The sequence below is a fragment of the Calidris pugnax genome, unplaced genomic scaffold, assembly GCF_001431845.1.
Source record: "Calidris pugnax isolate Ruff unplaced genomic scaffold, ASM143184v1 scaffold70, whole genome shotgun sequence".
NCBI classification, from domain to species: Eukaryota; Metazoa; Chordata; class Aves; order Charadriiformes; family Scolopacidae; genus Calidris; species Calidris pugnax.
In genome coordinates, this window is record NW_015090862.1 from 12,719,082 (window position 1) to 12,738,713 (window position 19,632).

General features: G+C 54.1%; 1 protein-coding gene across 3 annotated transcripts in view; it reads left to right on the plus strand.

Annotated features, from left to right (window-relative positions):
- The first annotated feature begins 329 nt into the window (after window positions 1–329).
- NTRK3 (neurotrophic tyrosine kinase, receptor, type 3) overlaps window positions 330–19,632 on the plus strand; it is a 226,263-nt gene continuing 206,960 nt past the window's right edge. Inside the window, exon 1 of one of the 3 annotated variants that reach the window (XM_014944753.1) lies at window positions 330–1,040. In XM_014944753.1, coding sequence (XP_014800239.1) covers window positions 793–1,040 — 248 coding nt within the window. In that variant the 5' untranslated portion in view covers window positions 330–792. The remainder of the gene's footprint in view (window positions 1,041–19,632) is intronic. The other 2 variants (XM_014944754.1, XR_001412371.1) reach the window with 2 other exon arrangements.

The window sequence follows — 19,632 nt, forward strand, 5'->3', positions numbered from 1 at the left end:
CCCTCTGCTCTCCCCCCCCCTCCCCAAATTTAACCCCAGCTGCAACTTTTCCTCCGCTGGCGGGGCTGAGCTGGGGCTCCAGCAGCGCTGGGGTGGGTTTTTCCCCCTCTCTCCCCTCTCCCGTAGATTCCTTTTAGCGGAGAAGGAGGAGGGGGGGGGAGGAGGTGGGGTGGGGAATCCTTTTTATTGCAAAGCCCGGCTGGCTTCGCAAAGCCTTCCTCCTCCTTCTCCTCCTCCTCCTCTGCTTTTTTTGTGCCCGCCGCAGCAGGGCTGGCCAGGCCGGGGGAGGGAAAGCGATGGGAAAGGGGAGGTCGCCCCCTCCTCTCCCTCTGTGTGTGTGTTTTTTTTGCAGGTGTGTCAATTTTAATTCTGCCCAGTAGGTGGGACTTGGTGACTTTCGCACCGGGGTTGGTTTTTTTCTTTTTTTTTTTGTTATTTATTTATTTCCCCGGGCTGCCTCCCCAGCCTCCCGTTGCAATCCTCCGGAGCGGCGGGCGGCGGGCGGCCGGGCCAGCATGTATCCCCGCCCGCTGCCGCTGCCGCTACCGTAGCGGGAATCACAGCCTCTCCCAGCCGGCTGCCAGCATGATTTCATCTGCTGGAGGATTTTTACATCTGATCGCTTGAGGTTTTGTTGTTTTTTTGGGTTTTTTTTTGTGGTGGTTGTTTTTTTTTTTCGCTTTTTCTTTTTTTTTTTTCCTCCCTCTGTCTTTGTTTCCCCTTTTCCCCCCCTTCCCCTCCCTCCATCCCCCCCCCTTTCCTCCTCCTCTTTTTTAGAAGCAGCGATCGGAGATGGATGTCTCTCTTTGCCCTACCAAGTGCACTTTCTGGAGGGTATTTTTGCTCTGGAGCATTTGGGGAGACTATCTGCTTTCGGTGCTGGCTTGCCCTGCTAATTGTCTTTGCAGCAAGACAGACATCAATTGCAAGAAACCGGATGATGGGAACCTCTTCCCTCTCTTGGAAGGGCAGGATTCAGGCAGCAGCAATGGCAACACGAGCATCAATATCACGGACATCTCAAGGAACATCACTTCCATGTAAGTGGGGGTCTCTCTGCTGGTGCAGGGTGCGGGCAGGGCTGTGTGTGCGGGGCTCAGGTGCCCTCGGCGATGCTGCGCTGCCTGGCAGAGCTCAGCCCTGCTGCCCGGGCAGAGGACGCACATCATCCAGCTTTCCTCCTTACCCCATCCATATACCCAAATTGGGCAAGAAAAGCAAGTTCTGAGCTGCTTGTTCTTTTTCGAGACTTTGGATCCGATTAGAATGTCTTTTTTTTTTTTCTTTCATCACCACAACAGAAAATGCTCCCTTCCCTGCTCTGGCTGAGTCTATCTGGGGATCTGCGGTTTCGCCTTTTTAAGGGGAAGGGAGAAAAAAAAAATAGGACAGTGAGATGTCCCTTAAGTAGCTTATTTAACTCGCATTGTTATAATTTTGCAACTCGCCATGGTGCTGCGATAGGATTTGCCTGTTTTCGTCTCGGGGTGGTGGCGGTGGGGAGAAGCATCGGAGCAGGGAGATATTTTTAGTTTAGCACTTTGCGTTTGTTTGCATGCTTGTTTATCTGGAAAATCAACTTGAAGTTGCATTATCCTTGTTTGGAGAGGCAGTTAGCAAAGCCCATGTTAATCTCATCAGTGTGGAGTCGAGAAAGGAATATATTTCCTTCTCCTGAGTCCATCATGCTGTGTGTGTGTGTGTGCGGGGAAAAAAAAAATCCTCATCTCTTCCAATCTCTGCTCTTTATTTTCCAGTACATTTTTGGGTGAGATGAACTCTGAGCCATTTCATTATTCTAATGCTAATTGAAATGTGAGCATTTAGGGAAACGTAGCCCCCAGAGCAAGTTGCCAGTGGGAGTTGAGCAGAGAAGAGGTGGAATCTTTTATTCTGGCAGTTAAATGCAGCAAGGTTTGAAATGAGTAATGGAGGGTTATTTATTTATTATTTTTTTTTTCCACCTCGATGGCACAGTTGCATGGAGGGAGAGGGGCTTTGCTGGGTCTCTTTCCCGAGGCTGTTTTATTTGGTCACAGTGCGATTGCAGCAGAGCCATGGGGTAATTGCAGTGCCTCTTTTGCAGCTCTGCTTGTCACCTTTGCTGGGGGAAGAGGATGGGAGCCCCTTTCCCTGCTTGCTTACAGGTTCATGGATGCCCAAGCAGGTTTTCAGCACATACCATTGACCCTGAACCCCCCCAGCTCTGCCTTTACCTTGCCAGCAAACCTCTGCACACCCAGCAGGAATGGGGAAAGTAAAGGGGGGGAACTAATACAACCCTCCCCTTCCAATTGCCCCATATTTATTCTGCATTGTGGTGCTGGAGTGTTTTCTCTTTGATTCCGGAGGGGTGGGTGATGCTGGGGAAGTCAGAGAAACTCGTGGTGTTTTTTTTTCCTTGTGCTTGCTGTTTGTTGTGGTTTGGTTTTAACCCTTTGAGAGGCGGGGAGCAGCAGGGAAGGCTGCGAAGGGTTTGGAAGCCGCCAGCGTAAGCGGAGTGTGCGTTGTCAGATGCACACATGCATCTGAACTGCTGTGAGAGGTAGTATTACGTGAGTCCTTTGTGCCCAGAAAATGTCTTTACTGCTTTGAAATTGAAAAATGCTGATAAGCAGTCCTTAACAAGGAGAGGGGGGGGAAGTTTCAACTCCAGAAACAGAGATGCTGGGTATTTTTTATTTTTTTTTTGGAGAGGAGCTTCTCTTAAGTTGGGGAAGGATGAGAAGGTGCCAGGTTTTTTTTGCTGGATGTTGTATGCGGCTCTGCTCCACACTGAGCAAAGCACATTCCTTCGCCCCCTGCATTGCTGCCAGCCCCACACCTCCCTCCCTTGGGGGCTTGGGGGGCCAAGGCGCAGGACTGGGGTGAACCCCAAAATACTGTGAGGGGCTGAGACTGAGTATGAGTGGAGACTTTCCCCAGGGGTCTGTGCTTCATGGGGAGGTGGCAGTGATTTATAGAGGATGCTCAAGAGAGCAGAGGGATGTTTTGGGTGGTGGGGCTGCTTCCTGGCAAAGGAATCACTGCTGAGGGCCAGGGATGAACCTGTGTTGGTGCTCTTGCATGGGAGACATTGGGTCCTGCACCCTCCTGGCTCCATCTCAGGCCTCTCCTTGCCAGCCTCACCATCTTGGGTGCTGGGGCGAGGGGTGCATCGAAACCCAGCCTGGTCATCGCTGAATCACTCCTGGCACACGGGTCTGATTCAGCTGGGCACTGAACGGCACTTCCCCCTGCCTGCCACGCTCAAAGGGGGCTTGGCTGCTTTAGGTGGTGAGTTTGTGGCAGCCTCCTATGTGAACACAAAGGCACCTTTGCCCACTGGGCTGGGAGGTGAATAGGGGAGGTTTAACCCCGTCCCCATGGCCGGGGGATGTGGTCCTCCAAGCGGGTGCTCCCTGCAGACCCTGGGGGAGGTGATGGTCTCTCCTCCATCCTGCTGCTGGTGAAAAAGGTGATTGGATATGGGGTGGTGAAGCCACCCTGGGGCCAAGCAGGGCCTTATTCATGTCGGAAAGACAAGCTCAGTTTGGCAATCTGAGCTTGGGTGGTGCTGATGGAAGGCTGCCGGGACCCATTTGGAGAGCTGGAGAAAGGTAGCTATGTGAGCTGGCTTGGTGTCCATCTTACCCCACCCCGAGCCAGGGCAAAGGCTCCTCTATGTCGCTCCACCCTGGCAGGTCCCCCCAGTGTTGGGGGCCAAGTCATCAGGAGCTTGTGGTTATTTCACACCTCAGCAGCTGAAGAGATCCCTCCTCAGCCCCCGAAGGCACAGGCAAGAGAAGAAGCATAGGAGATACTAAGCCTGTACACTACCAGTGGGTGCCCGCAGTGTGGTACCCCCATCATCAAGCCTCCTGTTGAACCCCTCAAATGAATGGCCTTTGCTCCGTTTGCCGCTGCTTCTGGTTTCCCATCCATCCTCTCTCTTTTCAAGGAGAGCAGAGCAGCCGCAGTCAGGGCTGGATGGCTCCTGCCCCGGCTGGACTGGTGGATGGTGGCACACAACCGTCGTGCAAATCCAGGTGAAGCAGCAGAAGGACAGGAGGCTCTTGCCCTGAGATGGAGGAGGAGGTTGGGTTGGCTGTTCTCCCTCTGCCCTTTCCCAGCCTGCCCCCAAACGTGTCCAATTTCAGATCCCATCCCTGGGGATGTGGCTCTGCACACAGAGATCCCTGCGAGAGCTGCCAAGGGTCCTGTCTAGCTGAGGGACCAGCTTCAACCCCATCTGAGATGGCTCCAGTTTGGAGTTATGCTACTGGACTTCCTCCTTCCCGATTTGAGGCGGGAATGACCATGGGGCTGGGGTATGTTCATGCCATCACTTTTCCTTGTGCAGCTTGATGGCCTTTGCTGTGTCCCCAGCCAGGTGTGGCTTGTGGGGATGCTCAAGCTTCCCCTAACCCAGCCTCACCCCTGCAGTGTGGGGCTCCATCCTTTGCAAGACCTCCCTAAAAAGACCAGATGCACAGGGAGAACTTCAATCCTGGGGGGGGGGGTGGTCCTGTGGCACGAAACCCCTTCTGCCCTGAGCAGCTGTGGCGTTTGCCATGTTGGGTCCCCATCCGTGGTACCACGGGGGTCTGTCTGGTACGTGGCCGGGTTTGCCTGTGCTGCCGTGTGTTGGGGTGACGATGGGCAGTGCGTGCATGGGGTGGGCCGGGGAGTTACCCTTCTGGCAGCGTGGGCAGCGCCTGCGTGCGCCGGCACGGCGCGTGGGGAAGGACGGACGGAGGAGTTTGCCATCTGGGCCTCCCCTACTTCTCAGCTGTTGCTATGGCACTGCAGAGATGCTGCCAGGCAGGCGGCGGTGGCCTGCGTTTGTCACCCCTGGGCTCCCTCGAGGTAGAGAGATCTCCCTGGTATTTTCAAGCTTTGCTCCCTTACCCAACCTCGCCAGGGGAGGATGGGTTTGTTTTCTTTTCTTATGATAAAATACCCCAACGGGTGGGTTTGCAGGGTTTATTTTTGCAGCGTGTAGCTGCCTTCCTTCAGGTGAGATGAATTCACAGCAGCTCAAGATGAGGTGGGTCTTCACGGAGTGCCACGGGACGCAGGATTTCGGGGTCTCACAGGGCCAAGGGGAAGGGTCTTTTCCCTCCCATGGACAAGAAGAACCCCATCCTTCCCCGCTGGGCTGTCCCACCAGCCCATGGCAGCATCCGCTCCATCCCGTGGGCCTGGCTGGGGGTGGGAGAACCACGTCAGAGCCGGGCGCCGTGGGGGGACGAGCGGCAGCGCAGCCCCCACTCGCTGCGCGGGAGCTGGGAGCACGTGGCAATGGGGGAGAGTGAGGGGGTGCAGGGAGCAGCAGCAGCACCCCTTCACTGCCAGAGCCAGGAGAGGCAAAGCACCCGTGATGCTCATGCGTGTCTGCATCCCGGACGGAGGGAAGAAAGAAAGGGCAAACATCTCCCTGGAAGGGCTGGAGGGAGCAGAACTTGTTTTGGTGGCCCAAACAGCCAGGAAAAAAAGGGGCTCCTGCGATGCTCAAGTTGGTGCTTGCTTTGCTTCAGACAATAGGGCACAAACTTTTCTCCCCTCTGTGAATCAGCCCCAGCATGCCCAGTGCTGCTGCTCTCCAGAGACGAAGGGTTCAGCATTCCAAAGCCTCCCATCGTGCCATTCCTCCCATCTCCTGGTCTCGGAGGCTTTGGCTGCTGCACAGACCATTCAAAAGGTCCCTAATTTAATCCAGCTTTGTTCAGCAGGGCTCTTATTTATGGAGAGCGGCTGTCCCTAAGGATGTTAGGATGGGGGAGGTGGGTGCAGCAAGAGACAGTGAGGTCAGAAGAGGGTGTGGAGTTGTCTGGGACAAGGAGCTGCACTGAGATATGGTCTTGAAGCTCTTAGAGGTGCCTTAAGCTGGAAGCCCTCTGGTCCTGACTGTCCCCATATCATCCCCCCTTGCATCAGGGGATCAGATCCCTGGTGAGTGCTGCCTGGTGCCCCAGAGGAGATAAACTTGCACTTGGGGCACCCAGGGCTGGGTGCATCCTCTGGACTGGCTACTGGCTCCTTGCCTTACTCTTCTGGCCTTTCTATCCACTTGCTGACCAGTCCTGGAGGGAAGCACTTTCCTAGGATGAGTGAAGTCTGGGACCTCCAGTTCTTTTGCAGCCCTCCAGATGACTTGTGGGGGCAAAGCAGAAGGATCTGGGGTAGATGCATTATAAAAAGTGGTTTTTGGAGGAGCTGGCTGTCAGTTCCAGGTCTCAGCTCTGATTTCCCAGCGGTGGCTGAGCTAACCCTGAGCAGAGGACATCAGGCACCCGAAGGTTACAGCCCTGGTTTGTCTGGGACACTGGATTCCTGCTGGGTTGAGTCACTTTGCCTTTTCATGCCAGAGTCTGCTGGTGTCTCTGCCCCTCTGGTGCCTGATCCTCCTGGGTCCCCAGGTGTTCCCCAGCTGTGTCTGCATTGCCTGGCTCTGCTGATGGCCAGATATTAATATACCAATTATTTCTCCAGGGTATTTGTACCAGATATAAATACCAGGTATTCCTCTGGGGAGGAGACAATTTTGGTGCCAGCCAGGACTTCCCAGGGTTTTTCTGAGCTGAACAGGGCCTGAGCTGCTGCCTGGACAGGAGGAGCTGATGACCTGGATCATTTCAGGGTGCATGGGATGTCTCCCCAGCCCTCATCTCCTGCAGGGTTTGGGGAGGTCTAGGTCAGCTCTGCCTGCTGGCTTGTTTCCCTGGACTTGAAGAGGAGAGATAGGGATGCTTCAGGTCTAGGACAGGTGTTTCATGGAGAGGACAAGCAGATGTGGAGGGGAAGAGACTGAGAAAGTACCTGCCTTGCTGCCCTTGGAGGCTCGGAGGTCTATTGCCTCTAGCTAGGGACTTTTGTAGAACTCAGGGAAAGCTGTGTGAGTCAGCTCTACCCCATCAGCTCACCCTTGTGGGGATAACATCTTCGTGAGGCTGCTTGTGGTCTCCCAAAGACCTGTGACCACCCAGCAATGCTGGTGTCTTTCTGTGAACCCCCAAACGGGTGCTGGGATGTCCTGTAGGATCACCCTTGGGTAGCCCTGCAGGTCATGCTTGGTGATGCTGCCCAGTGCTACCCTGGTACTCCGGCTTGTCCTAGTCAATGCAGTGCCCATGCTAGGTGTTGCCCATGAGTTTATGGTTGGATTTGGTGCATCCTGTTCAAGGGGGGCTGCAATCAAGTGGGGAGTGAACCTGAGCCTGCCGGGCTTCCAAAAGCGGGTATTAATAATGTCTGTAACTCAGTGTATTATTTACCAGACAGCGTGCAATAGCAGTAATTTTGAGCTTTGGGTTTCCTGCAGTAAGGGGGTTTTGGCAGGTTGGATAGGTGCTTTCTAAGCAGGTGTGTTTGCCAGCAGTATGTGGGCTCTGGTCCCCCCCCAAATTCTCTTGTTGTCCTCTCTGCACCAAAGGGTGCACAGCAAACCCCCTGCCCAGACAGTGCTGTGGGGTGAGTCTCTTGTTTGGAGGCTGCAGTTTGAGTATGGACGTTGGCTACTGCAGCCACTTTGTGCCCCATGTCAAGAGATGGGGGAGCAGCAGCCCCGGTTGCCCCACACGATGCTCTGGGGTCCTTCAGGACCAAGCACAGGGCACCAGGACCACGGTGGTCCCTGGACTAGTCCCAATATTCATCTCCCAAAGTCATGAGGCTTCTCCGGAGGGAGGTTGCTTGTGCATGAGCAGCTGGGTGGATGTGCCATGATCTCCATCCTCTGCCCTGTGCCATCCCCCGGGGCAGCCGGAGCCGGGCTCAGCCCCGGGGAACCCTCTGCCTGGCTCAGCCCCGGTTCATCCTCTCCGTTCCCCGCGTCGGAGGGTGGCTGTGCCGCTAGAGGGCAAGCGGCAGCGTCAGACAGCCCGGCTGCGCGGGAGAGTGCGGGGATGGAGCCCTGAGCCCGTCCCGATCGGGGGGTGCGGGAGCGGCCGGGGGCTGCGGGACCCAGGGGGTCAAGTCGCCGTCCGTTTGTTACTGATGGATGAGTGAGGGAGAGGAGGCTTTGCTCTGGGGTATCCGTGCTGCCGTGCTCCTTCTTGGGCTCCCAACTGCTCCCCGGGTGGGCACCCCGCAGTGTCACAGGGTTCCACTGGGATCTGGCTGGGTGCTGGGTCATGGGATCATGGACACCATCTAGTCCAACTCCCCTGCCAAAGCAGGGTTGCCCAGAGCACATCACTCAGGGCTGCATCCAGGCAGGTCTTGAAAATCTCCAGAGAAGGGCCTCCACACCCTCCCTGGGCAGCCTGTTCCAGGGCTCTGGCACCCTCACCAGAAAGAAGTTTTTCCTCATATTTGAATGGAACTTCCCATGTTCCAGCTTGTGCCCCTTGCCCCTCGCCCTATTGCTGGAAACCACTGAAAAGAGTTTGGCTCCATCATCCTTCAACCCACCATCTAGATGCTTGTAAATGTAGATAAGATTTCCCCTCAGTCTTCTCTTCTCCAGGCTAAAGAGCCCCAGCTCTTTGAGCCTTTCCTTGTAAGGGAGAGCACCTTAATCCTCTTAGTTGCCCTATGTTGGACTCTCTCCGGTAGTTCCCTGTCTCTCTTGAACTGGGGAGCCCAGAACTGGATGCAGTTTCCAGTTGTGGCCTCACCAGTGCAGATTAGAGGGGAAGAATGAGCTCCCTCGACCTGCTGGCCACACTATTCCCTGTGCAGCCCAGGATTCCATTGTCCCTCTTGGCAACAAGGGCACATTGCTGGCTCATGGAAAGTTTGCTGTCCACTAGGACTCCCAGATCCTTCTCCTCAGTAGTGCTTTCCAGAAGATCCACCCCTGATCTATATTGGTCATGGCTTTCTCCTTCATGCTGCTGCGGGAGGATGCAGTCGATCCTCCCCTCTGTACTGAGAGCTCTTCCAACGGTGCCACAAGTGATACAGCCCCAGCCCATCTGGGAATGGAGGTGATTTGCAACTTTTTGGAAGGTGTTGACCCAACCGGAGCGGGTGCTGTGGAGCGGTGTTTCTGGGCTGTTTGAAGTGCTGGGAGGAGGTGCTTGATCAGGGTGGTGCACTGCTGTTTGCGACCAACTTCTGGCCACGTGTGATCTGCAAGGAAGCCCCTAAGAGCTCTGCCTGTTTTACTGATGGGGAAACTGAGGCACGGACCAGCAGTGCAACTGGCCTGCAAACGGCAGGGTGGGGATGGAGACCCTTCAATCCAGCACCAAGCAGGGTTTGAGGAGGGGCCAAGAGGCCCTTCCCATGGAGGGGGGATAAACAAGGTTGTTATATCCATCATGCTGTATTCAACATCCATGGAAAGTGTCCCCAGTGAAATTCTGGATGTAGATTCAAGAGGGCACAGGCTGAGAGCTGTCTCTGAATGCCTCCCGGATGCCTTCAATGCTCTTTGCTTCTTTGATTGACTCTTTGCTGTAGGGATTAGATAGAGGTTGGAGGGCTAAAGTGGCCACACGCCCTTCCCTGAGGGGGAAAGGCTGAGAAGAGCCTGGTGTGAGGTGGGGAAAGTGCTGTTGGTGGTAGGAAGCCAGTTTTGACCCTGCAGCATCCTCCATGTGCAGGTTCTGAGGGATATGTCATTCTCCCTGGCAGCTGGGCTCAAGATGGGCTACTTATTTCTCTGCTGGCTATTGCCACTCCCTGCCAGCATGGTGGAAGGGCTGTGACACCCAGTGGTCCCACAACGCAACAGCAGATGGGTCCCCAGCATCACGTCAGGGGTGAAGTTTGGGTGGGATGTGTGTTGGGGAGTGGGTGATGGACATGGGTTAGAGCTGTGGTATTGCTCAGGGCCTGGGCTTCACTTCATTTGAAGAAAGAGGTTAAAATCTCTCTGGATTCTCCTTGGAAGGCTCCACTGGAGTCAGTGCCTGGCTCTGGCACTACCAGGGCTCATCCACCAGCCATGCTGCATGTACCCTTGTGCATCTCCGTCATCTATGTATCACCCTGTTTCCAGACCCCATGGGGCTGGAGGTCCTGCCCTGTTCCCCTCTATGTGAGACCTGGCCCCTGCTTGTCTGGAAGAGTAGCACGTGGAAAATACGTGCCATATTTTTAGCTTGTTTTCATGTGATGTAGCAGCTGAAGAGCCAAAGGAGAAGCCAGAACCATGTGTGCAGCCAGCTTTCCTCCAGCTGCCACCCAGTCCTCTGGTGTAGGAGATAATGGAGCCTGTTAGTGACTGTCACAATCGTGGACCCCCCTCCAGCACGTGCCATCACCCCCACCTTCCCCTTCTCCCAGCTTTGGTCTGCCTAAATGGAAAAGAAAACTGCTTTTTAAATTAAAAATAAAAGTCCCAGTAGTGGAGCAGAGAGGCCGGGAAGGATTCCCAAGGGTGTGTGATGGCGTGATAGCACAGATGGGTGGCTTGGGGTGCTTTTCCTTGACCTCGGTGCTGGTGGCAGGGACAACTAAATGGCTTTGGGATGCCAGGGATCTAAGGAAGGATGCAGCGAGATGCTGAGACCAGGTCCTGTCCCCCATGCAGCCCCTTCCCTGCAGCCCTCCTACGGCTCTGTGCTGGGGAGGGCACAGGACACCGGTGCCTTTGCTGGATGCCCCACACAATCCCTGGGGGACTGAGAAATGGGTAGCAGTGGATGTGAGCGTGGTGAAGTCCCCATCCTCCTGGGTTGTGCAAATTTGTCTCTTAACTAGCTCTCCCCAGGCAGTTCCCACTAGGAGATACTAATGTGGAAATGTTCAAACAGATGCTGGGAATCTGAGTGCTGCTGAGGACCCTGCGTGCTCAGGGTTTTGCTGGGATAAATTAGGAACGTGAGGGCTCAGCTGAGCCGCAGCGATGCCAGGCTCTAACTCCCGACCCTGCCAGGACACGAAGCCACATGGGGAGAGCCCGGGTGCCTCCAGCTGCTGACCTTCCTTCTGTTCCTGGAGCAGCTTTGGCCTCATCCCCCATCCCGTGCTTTCCATGGAAATGCTGTGCAGTGACCTGGGCTGGGAACCAGGAGTCCTGGCTTTCTGGTCTGGGATGCAGCTGTGCAAATGCTCCCTTGGGCTGCCTGCCCTTGTCCTAGACCACAGCCACCCTCCTGCCTGCTTCTAACCCAGATAGGCAAGACCAGCTTGGGAGTGCCTCATGTCCATCCCAGTACAGATGGGATTGCCTCTGGGGAGCTCTGTGACTTGTGTGGCTGGAAAGATCTCTCTTGTCCCCCAAAACTCTTACCTCCAGGATGTGGCTGAGCACTCCTGGAGCAGTGATGTGAGTCCTGGTTTTGGCTGTCTCCTGCCTTGCCTGTGCTCTCCTAGCCGATCCTGGAGCAGTGATGCGAGTCCTGCTTTTGGCTATCTCCTGCCTTGCCTGTGCTCTCCTAGCCAAAATGTATCCCAGGAAAAGTCAGCTGAAAGCCATTGAGTCGCTTGGTGGCTGCCTCTGAGCAGCCTGGGGAGCAAGCAGAGTTCAGTGGGACATCAGGGTCAAGGATGCTGTGTATTCCTGGCTCCCCAGCCTGCGGAGAGCATTCTTGTCCTCCTGGGGCTCTCCTCATGCCAGCTCAGAGAAGCTGAGTGTACCTGGGAACCATTTCCTAGTTTGAGCCTCACATGGGCTCTTACATATCTGTACTGCCAGTCTGTCCTAGGCTCTGCAGAACAGCAATGAGCTGGGTCAGTGTCAGGGCAGCAGATTGCTTCTCCCTTGGCAAGTGCTGTGCCCCTCACTTCAGGCTGGGGCAGATGCTGGAGGGTGTCCTCGGGAGCATCAGAGCAAAATCTGAGCTCCAGGAATGCATGGAGGGGTTCTGATGTGGTGCAGGGATGCTGGCGGGGCAGGGAGGGAATCTGCACAGGGAGCTCCGTGGGACCTGGCACCCGAGGGGTTAAGGACAAGGTGTATAGTGCAGCTGGAGTGGATTTGGGAGGAGCAGAGCCTAATGAGGCTGAAGAGGTATCAGGTGGGAGAGCTGAGGTGTGAGCACTGAGGGATGTTGGGGTTTGTGGGTGAGGAAGGCAGGTGATTGCAGTATTCCTTGCAAGGTGCTGCGGCAGCAGCTTTGGGAAGAGGAGCTGAAGCTGGGATGCTCTCAGGTAGGAAGCTGTGTGGGGTGTCTGCCCTGGCTCTGGGCAGGGGGGCAGCTGGGAGGAGGGGGGTCTGTGCCTGTGGCTGGTCCCCGGAGCAGCCCTGGCTGCCTGCTCGGTGTCGGGCTGTGGTGATGTGTGTTGATGCCCGTTTTTGTGTCCCCCCCAGCACTTTGTGGGTTGGTACTCTGGCCCTCAGAAGCACAAGCCCTTGGCTCCTTGGTTTTAGCTGAGATCCCATCTTGGGGCTAAGAGGCACTACTTTGGGCAACCCTTCCTGAAAATCCTCTCTCTCTCTTGCCCTGGGTCTTAATGGTCAAAGTCCCCCACGTCCCCAGGCTGAGCTGTGCCTGGTGTTTCTTCATGTTGCAGATAAGCTCTTCCTTCCAGGAGGGATGGTGGTGGGATACTCAGGCTTTGCCCCAGGCTTGTCCCCAGCCCTGGGCAGACTGCCCAGCACCCAGTGTGCTCCAGGCTGCCCTGGGGGAAGGATCCCTGCCTTCTAAAAGGCATGGGTAGCATAGATTTATTTATTCAGAGATTTAATTAGCATCTTTAAATATTAAATAGTAAACAAACTGCGTCTAGCGGGATCAACATTTACAAACAGGGATTTAATTTTTTTTCTCCCCCTCTCTGGGACATGCACTTGTCTTTTAAGTGTTTGGGGAGGAGCAGTGGTGTGCGGGCTCTGGTTGATGGGTGAGGGATGGACCCACAGTGCTGTTGGTGAAGGAGGGGGAAAAGACAGGGGTGAAGGGACATGACCAGGCAGCAGGACTGGGAAAATGAAGGCAGAGAAGCCGGGATGTGTGCTCAGAGCATGGGTGTTGGGGAATTGTAGAGCCAGATGTTGGATTTAGGTAACTCTCCGCAGGATGTGTCATCTCCCTCCTGCCCAGGCAGGTGGAAGGGGACGGGCAGGAGATGGAGGTTCCCGCCATGGCACAGTTAAGTGCAATCAAAAGGTGGTGGTCTCTGCAAGGGGAGGTGGTTTGCAACTGATCTGCATCCTATTATCTCTGCAAATGGAGGCCTGCCTTGTAGAGGATTACACTGGGGGTTATTTATTGGCAAAGCACTGTACAGTTTTAATTTTTCCTTTTTGCTTATTCAGGCTTTAGCTCCAGAGGAAAATAGCCTGGGGTGGCTTTGAAATGGATTCTCTCTGCCCCATTAACTTATTCAGTGAGTTTAATGGGCCTTTTTTTCTCTGAGCCTTGAAGCCATCATTAAAAGGCAGAGATTTATAAAAGCAAAGATACTCCTGAGCTTTAGTCAAACTTTGGGATAGAGGGGTGGGGGCAATGGTGTTGCTGCTGCCTGTGGTTTGGGTGAAGATGTATGGGTTTTTGTTCAGGGATGTTGTGAGGATTGGATGGTGCTATCATGCCTCTCTGGAAGTTTTACGTGGAGAAGAGAGCCGATTGATTGGGATGCTGCCCTGGTGTTGGTGTGTGCCTGTGTTTCTCTGCTGGAGAGATACCCCTGAGGAGGTGTGAGATCAGCCAGGTTGTGCTGGGAGCGAGCGATGGGACCTTATCTGGGCTCTCACGTGTTGGGATATTGCTCAGTGAGACTCATAATGCATGTGCTGCAAATCTGCTGTCTCTCCAGGCTGAAAGAGAGAAACTTCTTCTTTTGCCTTGTGCAGACTGCTCACAACTTTATTTTCATCATATTTATGCCATGATGGGGCTGGGCAGGGCTCTATGCTTTTGTGGGAGTCTGTGGTCAATGCTTGGAGCCCTTTCCCTCCTTCCCTCTGCTAGTGGCACCTGGTCCTGTTGCACCCTGTGCTGAGCAACCCAATGTTGGTGACAAATTGGGTGTCTCCTGAGGGATTGCACTTGTTAAACATGCGGTCTCCAGGTAACTGGTACAAAATGGGGTATCTGGGGAGGGTTTGGAGAGTGAGGCTGAGGTGAAATGTCTGTATGAATTCCCCTTTGGGCTATTCTAGGACCGACCTCCCCACCTTTTATGTTGCAAACCAGACCTGGTGTCTTTTGGGGGAGTAAATGTAGAGGCAGGTAAGACATGGGTTGGCATGTCATCTAGGGGTGCTTGTCACGCTTCCCTGAGTGCCCTGCACAGCGTGGTGTGTGCCAGTGGTAGGATGTCACTACGCGGTGGAGTGGCAACCAGAGCCTTAGTGCTGGGACAACTTTTCCTATATGTTTCTTTACTCCTTTTACTCCATGTGCGACCCCTGAGGTTAAATCCTGGCAGTGTGAGCAGTGTCAGGTGTCACCTCTCTGTCTCCATGCCCAGCCTGGCGTTTGCCAGCTCAGGGATGCTGCTAGTCTGAGTCTGGGCTGGGAGGTTTGTGATGGCTGAGGACCCAAACATGCTGCCACCCCTCGCATTTGCACCCTGTGCTCGAGATGTGCATCCCCCACCAGCCCTGCAGCAGTTCAGGAGTGGGATGAAGATGCGGTGGGAGACCCTGACCCCAGACCCTGGCTCCTGCTGGGTGCCAGAAGCAGCTGGAAATGGGACAGGAGACTGGGGGATGTGACTCCTGTGTTTCTGCTGGTGGCCCTGAAGCTGGCTCGCCTGCCCCACTGCGGGATGGAGGGATGGCAGACTGTGACCCCTGCCTGTCACCAGCTTGGCAGCCCCATCCCAGAGGTGGCGAGGAACTTTGGCAGCAGGAGAAAGGCTGCCTCATTGCCAGTGGATGGGCTGGATCAGCCCCTGGCGGGGAGGGGCTGTGGGGCTTGCCAGAAGGAAGGGCCTCCAGCCTGAGGAGGAGATGTCTGAGGATTTGCTGTTTGTAGTCTCCCTGAAGGGACTGACCACTGAGCCTGGCCTTGGAGTTCTGCCTCAGGGTGGTGGCAGGACAGGGACACGCTGAAGTGGCCCTGAGAGTGCTGTAGCCAAGCAGAAGCCAGCTGCAGCCACCCTGGGACAGGGAGGGTTCCTGATGCTGGGCTGTCTCTGACCTCCAGAGCAAGGGGGTGGCTGGTTGCAAATCCATCTGTTCCTGTGCCCCTCCCTGGGTCACAGCGGTCAGGGGAAGGAGACACTCATTTCCTAATAAACACCCATAAAAAGTACTTCTCCCCGGCCCCTGTAAATCCTTGCCGCCTCCGTGCTACCTGCTGTGTAAATTGCTGCTGACCCCATAAATCACCCTCTGCTTCGCTCCACCTCCCTGCGAACTGGCCCTTCCCTCTGTCCCCATCAGTTTTCTGCTGCCAGCCCCCTTGCTCTGTCTGCGCCATAAATCCTGAGCCCCAGTGAGACCAGGAGGGAGGATGCAGTGATGGGTGATGGAGGGCAGCTGCCCCAGGGTGGGTTAATCCCTCCCGACGGCTCCCCTGGGACTCGCTTGCCAGCAAGAGCTGGTGGAGGACATTCTGCCTGGTTGCATGTGGGGAAGGTCATCTTTGTGCTGGAAGGAGGACAGGGCTGGGCTGTCATCTTCAGCCCCTGGGCTGCAGCCAGCTGGGTGCATCCCAGCCCTCGGGAGGGCTCCTGGAGAGGGCTGCTCCCCCAGGACACATTTCTGAGATGTAAAAATAGCTACAGCAGAGAAAATCTCTGTTTATCCCTTGAGTGCTTGGGGTCATGCCATCGCCTAGCTTCTCTGCATCCCTCTCCAAGCTGCCTTCAGTGAGCACTGAAGGAGCTGTGGCAGCAGAGGTCCCTTGTGGTAATGGAGAACCATCACCTGAGCTTCTATCAGATGGTGGTGCTCTGTTTCTGAGCCCTGAGCTGCTGGAATGACCATGCTATGGTTTTCCCCTTATGACAATGCTAGGACAGCATGTAGGAGTTGAGGCAAGGGGTCTGGAAGAGATCTGACCCAAGGGAGGGGTAGGAAGCCAAGCCTGGACACATCAGCTTAGTTGCCATGAGCTGTGTTGTCTGTGCAAAATACTGAGCCTTGCTATGTCCACAGACTGAGTGAGCAGAAACTGATTATGCTCAGAGCTGCTTTTTTCCTCCTGCTGAGCAGGAGTACACATTACCCTGAAATCCAGGAGCAACTCTGCCCCACTCCCACGGAGGTCAGTGGAGCACACAGCAGGAGACACACAGTCAGAACCAGGATGGAGTCACCAGAGCATTTTGGGATGGTGATGTCTGCGAAGCTGCTGCATGCACATGGGGTTTAGATACTTCTGCTTTACTCCCCACAGAGGAAAACACTGCAGGAGATCTGAGCTCCTTGTGATGTGGCTTTCTGGGTGCCTCAGATTCCCAAAGTGTGAGTGGGAAGTTGGGGTGCCAGGTACCAGCCCAAGGCAGGGGAGTGCAGCGCTTCCTGCCATCTCTCTGCTGGCCCCAAGCTTAGAGGAGCTCCTCAACCGCCGTAGTGGTTTGGGGTTTGGTTTACAGACCTGTTGGCCCCGAGGCACCAACTGGTGTCATCTATGGCTTAGCGCTGCCTGGAAGGGGCTTGCCAGAGGACTTGCAAGAAAAGTGAGGGGATGCTCTGGGATGGCTGATTCAGGCATTAATATTAACCGCTCACACTGCTGGTGGTGCTCTGCAACAGCCCTGGGCTTGACCCAGCTGGATGTTTCCTTCAGACCTTTCTCCTGCAGCCAAACATCCTTTTATTCCCCACTTTTTTCTTTTATTTTGATTAGTTTTTCTTCTGTATTTTGTGTCCGAGGCCAGTTGTGTATTTACAGTGGGCTTAAGATACTTCTGTGTTCTGACTTTGGGAGGAGGAGATGTGTTGGGTGGCAGCACAGGGATGCTAACAGCAGTGGGGAAGGCAGGGGGCAGCGAAGGAGAGCAGAGGCAGATTTTTCAAAATCCATATAAATAGCAAAAATAAATTTCCAGCAAACCCTTCCAGTCCTGCAGTATTAAGAAAGTGAAGCACTAGAGGATAAGGAAAGCATGAGCAATAACAGCAGGGATTTAGAAAGAATAAATCTTGCCAGACAAACCTGATTGCTTTTTCTTTTTGATGGAATCGCAAAATTAGTGGCTGAGCGGAACGTGGAAATCCTAATATATTTGGATTTAGCAAAGCATTTGATATAGTGTCTCGCCAAATCTTACTCTTAAAATTAGTTCAGTTTGCCTTGGATATGACGCTGCCAAATGGACTGAAAACTGGCTTAGGGCCCTAAGCAAATAGCGATGGTCTGTGTTTGGGGAGAGGGGGAGCCACGGGAGCAGGGCTAGGAACTGTTTTTTCTTATAAAAAAACACACACCCAAAATGACAGAAACCTCTCAAAATAATGATTATAAAACCCCAGCAACGTGGCCTCAATTTGAGGCACCTTATTAGAGAAATATTGACAAACTGGAGAGCGTTTGGAGGCAAACAAGGGGAGGAAAAGCTTTTGGAGGGGTCAGATTACCCTTGGAGGGAGGTGGGGGCTGAGAAAGTCCCAGGGCTGGAGGCATTTCGTGGAGGAGCAGGTGGTGGCCCGTGAGGTTGTGATGAAATATTTGGGCTGTTGTTGGGACCTGGCAGCGAGCACCTCAGCGCCTTCGCCCCCGCGCAGCGGAGAATCGCTAAGCTGCCCATTTCACGGCCCTTTCCAGATATTATCGAATAAGCAGGGGAAAATATTCACCGTGACGTTCAGAAAGAACATCCCTGACTGGGGGAGCTGGGCACGTTTCCTTGGGGGGAAAATCTTGAGTCTCGGAGCAAGCACAAGGAAATGGCCCTGGGCAATTTGGGTCAGCGGATGAGGGTTTTCCTGGGTCATGGGCTTGAGTGGGAAGCCAAGAAGTGGTTGTAGCTGCCCTGAGGTGCTGCCTCCTGCGATATCTATCTGCATCCCGCAGGCATTTATTTATCATCAGGGAAAAAGTTGGGAAGCTGCTGGTGGCAGCTGGCGTGTGGACATGTCCCCAAGGGGAGGATGGCTGAGTCCCTGCATATTTAAATGGCTTGCGGAGAGGTGATGGCATCCTGGTCACCTTGCAGAGGTAGGAATAGAAAATTGATGCCCCTCATAAGATTTTATACAAGGGATTGGTCCCTGGCTGTAGAGGTCAGGAAAGATGAAGTCTTACAGCAAGTTCATCCATGAAAGGTGTCTGGTCTGCTGAACTCTTGGGGTCCTTCAGCACTTGTCTGGGACCTAGAAGAGATGCTGAGTGTGTGGAGGCTCTTTATATAACTGTGATGTTTCCATGAGGTGAGGAAATATGTGTGTCCATCAGCAATGGCTCTTTCTGATCAGTTGGGTGCTACCAGTGCCATCACCCCTGCTGCGAGTGGGATGGTTTGGATGAGCCAGGCCTTTCTGCTTGCCTTTTAAAGCTCTTCTATACCATTTGATAAAATGCAAAGAAACTTTCATTACAGGAAAGGCAGCTCACATGAGGGGATGTAGCTTTGCATAGGGAGCAGCTACTTTGCACCATTGAGCCAGCGTGGTGGGGCAGGAGTTAGCTGGGCTGAACTGGAGTTAGGGGGAAAGCTGTGGAGCAGAGCTGGGAAGGGCTCCTGCAAGATGGGGTGGCATTGTGTTGGTGTTCTGGTCTCTCTGGGGGGGTACAGGGCTTCTTCAACGCCCCCATGATCCATCCAGTGTCCCCCCATCCTCCCCTATTCATTGCTCTCTGCCCAAGGCTGAGCCTGCTGGGGGGTCGGTGGGACGGGGCTGAACCAGGCAAGGTTTGGGAAGTATTTTTAGCTGTTCTAATTGTGGCACATAAATGCCATTCTTACTTGTTGGGATTGAGCTACGGCTAAATCACAACTAGTTCTAATGATGATAATTACCGGATTTCAATATTTATAGAAACGGGCGCTTCCTTCATATCGGCGGCTGCCGCTGTGCTCTCACCTTCACAGATCGAAACCTTGGCTCATTATCGCTGCAGCTATTTATTTACTTGCACATTTTTAACCCACAGATGGCAACGTATGAGAGATCTGAAATGATATGGGCCCGCCGGGCATGTTGTAGTCTTTGGGCAGAAGCTGTGGGATGAATAGGGAAGCCTCTCCCAAGGGCTTGCTGGTTGGATTCTTGTTTTTTGGGCACCCTTTGAGAGATGTTCTCGGGTCTGCAAGCTTGCTCGTGTCTGCCAGGGCTTAGTCCCCAAAGGGTGGAGGTGGCTCCGCATATTTTTGCATGCGTTAGCACAGTAGATGGCTGCCTGTGATTGCCGTGTGTGCCGAAACACGCGCACGCTGTAACTGGGACAGAGCTTAAAGGTGAGACAACACAGCTTGAGTTCTCTAACGCTGGACTTGGAGGAGCTTGTGGAAAAGCAGTCTGGGAAGTTCCTGCCTATAGCAACAGCTTCTGCATATCTTGATTTAGCAGCATCCCTCTCCAGCCTGGTACTGCAGAAGGGTGGGCACCTCTTAGAGCGTGTGGGTACCATGTGTTCCTGTGCCCCAAACCTGGAATGGGGGTGCAGACTCCCCTGGGCTGTATCAAACCACCCTCATTGAGTTGATCCCAGCCCATGGATCCTCACCAGCCTCCAGGCCTGTGCGCCCATCGGGTCCGAGACTCCCTCCTTGTGCAAGGTGTAGAAAATATTCACTTATTCAATTTGCTATCTCTCCAGTGCCACATAAGCTGTATTGATAAATTAATCTTATATTGTTGTGACTAAACAGCCCTGCAATTTTTTACACTGTGCAGTCTAATCTGTCTTGACAGCT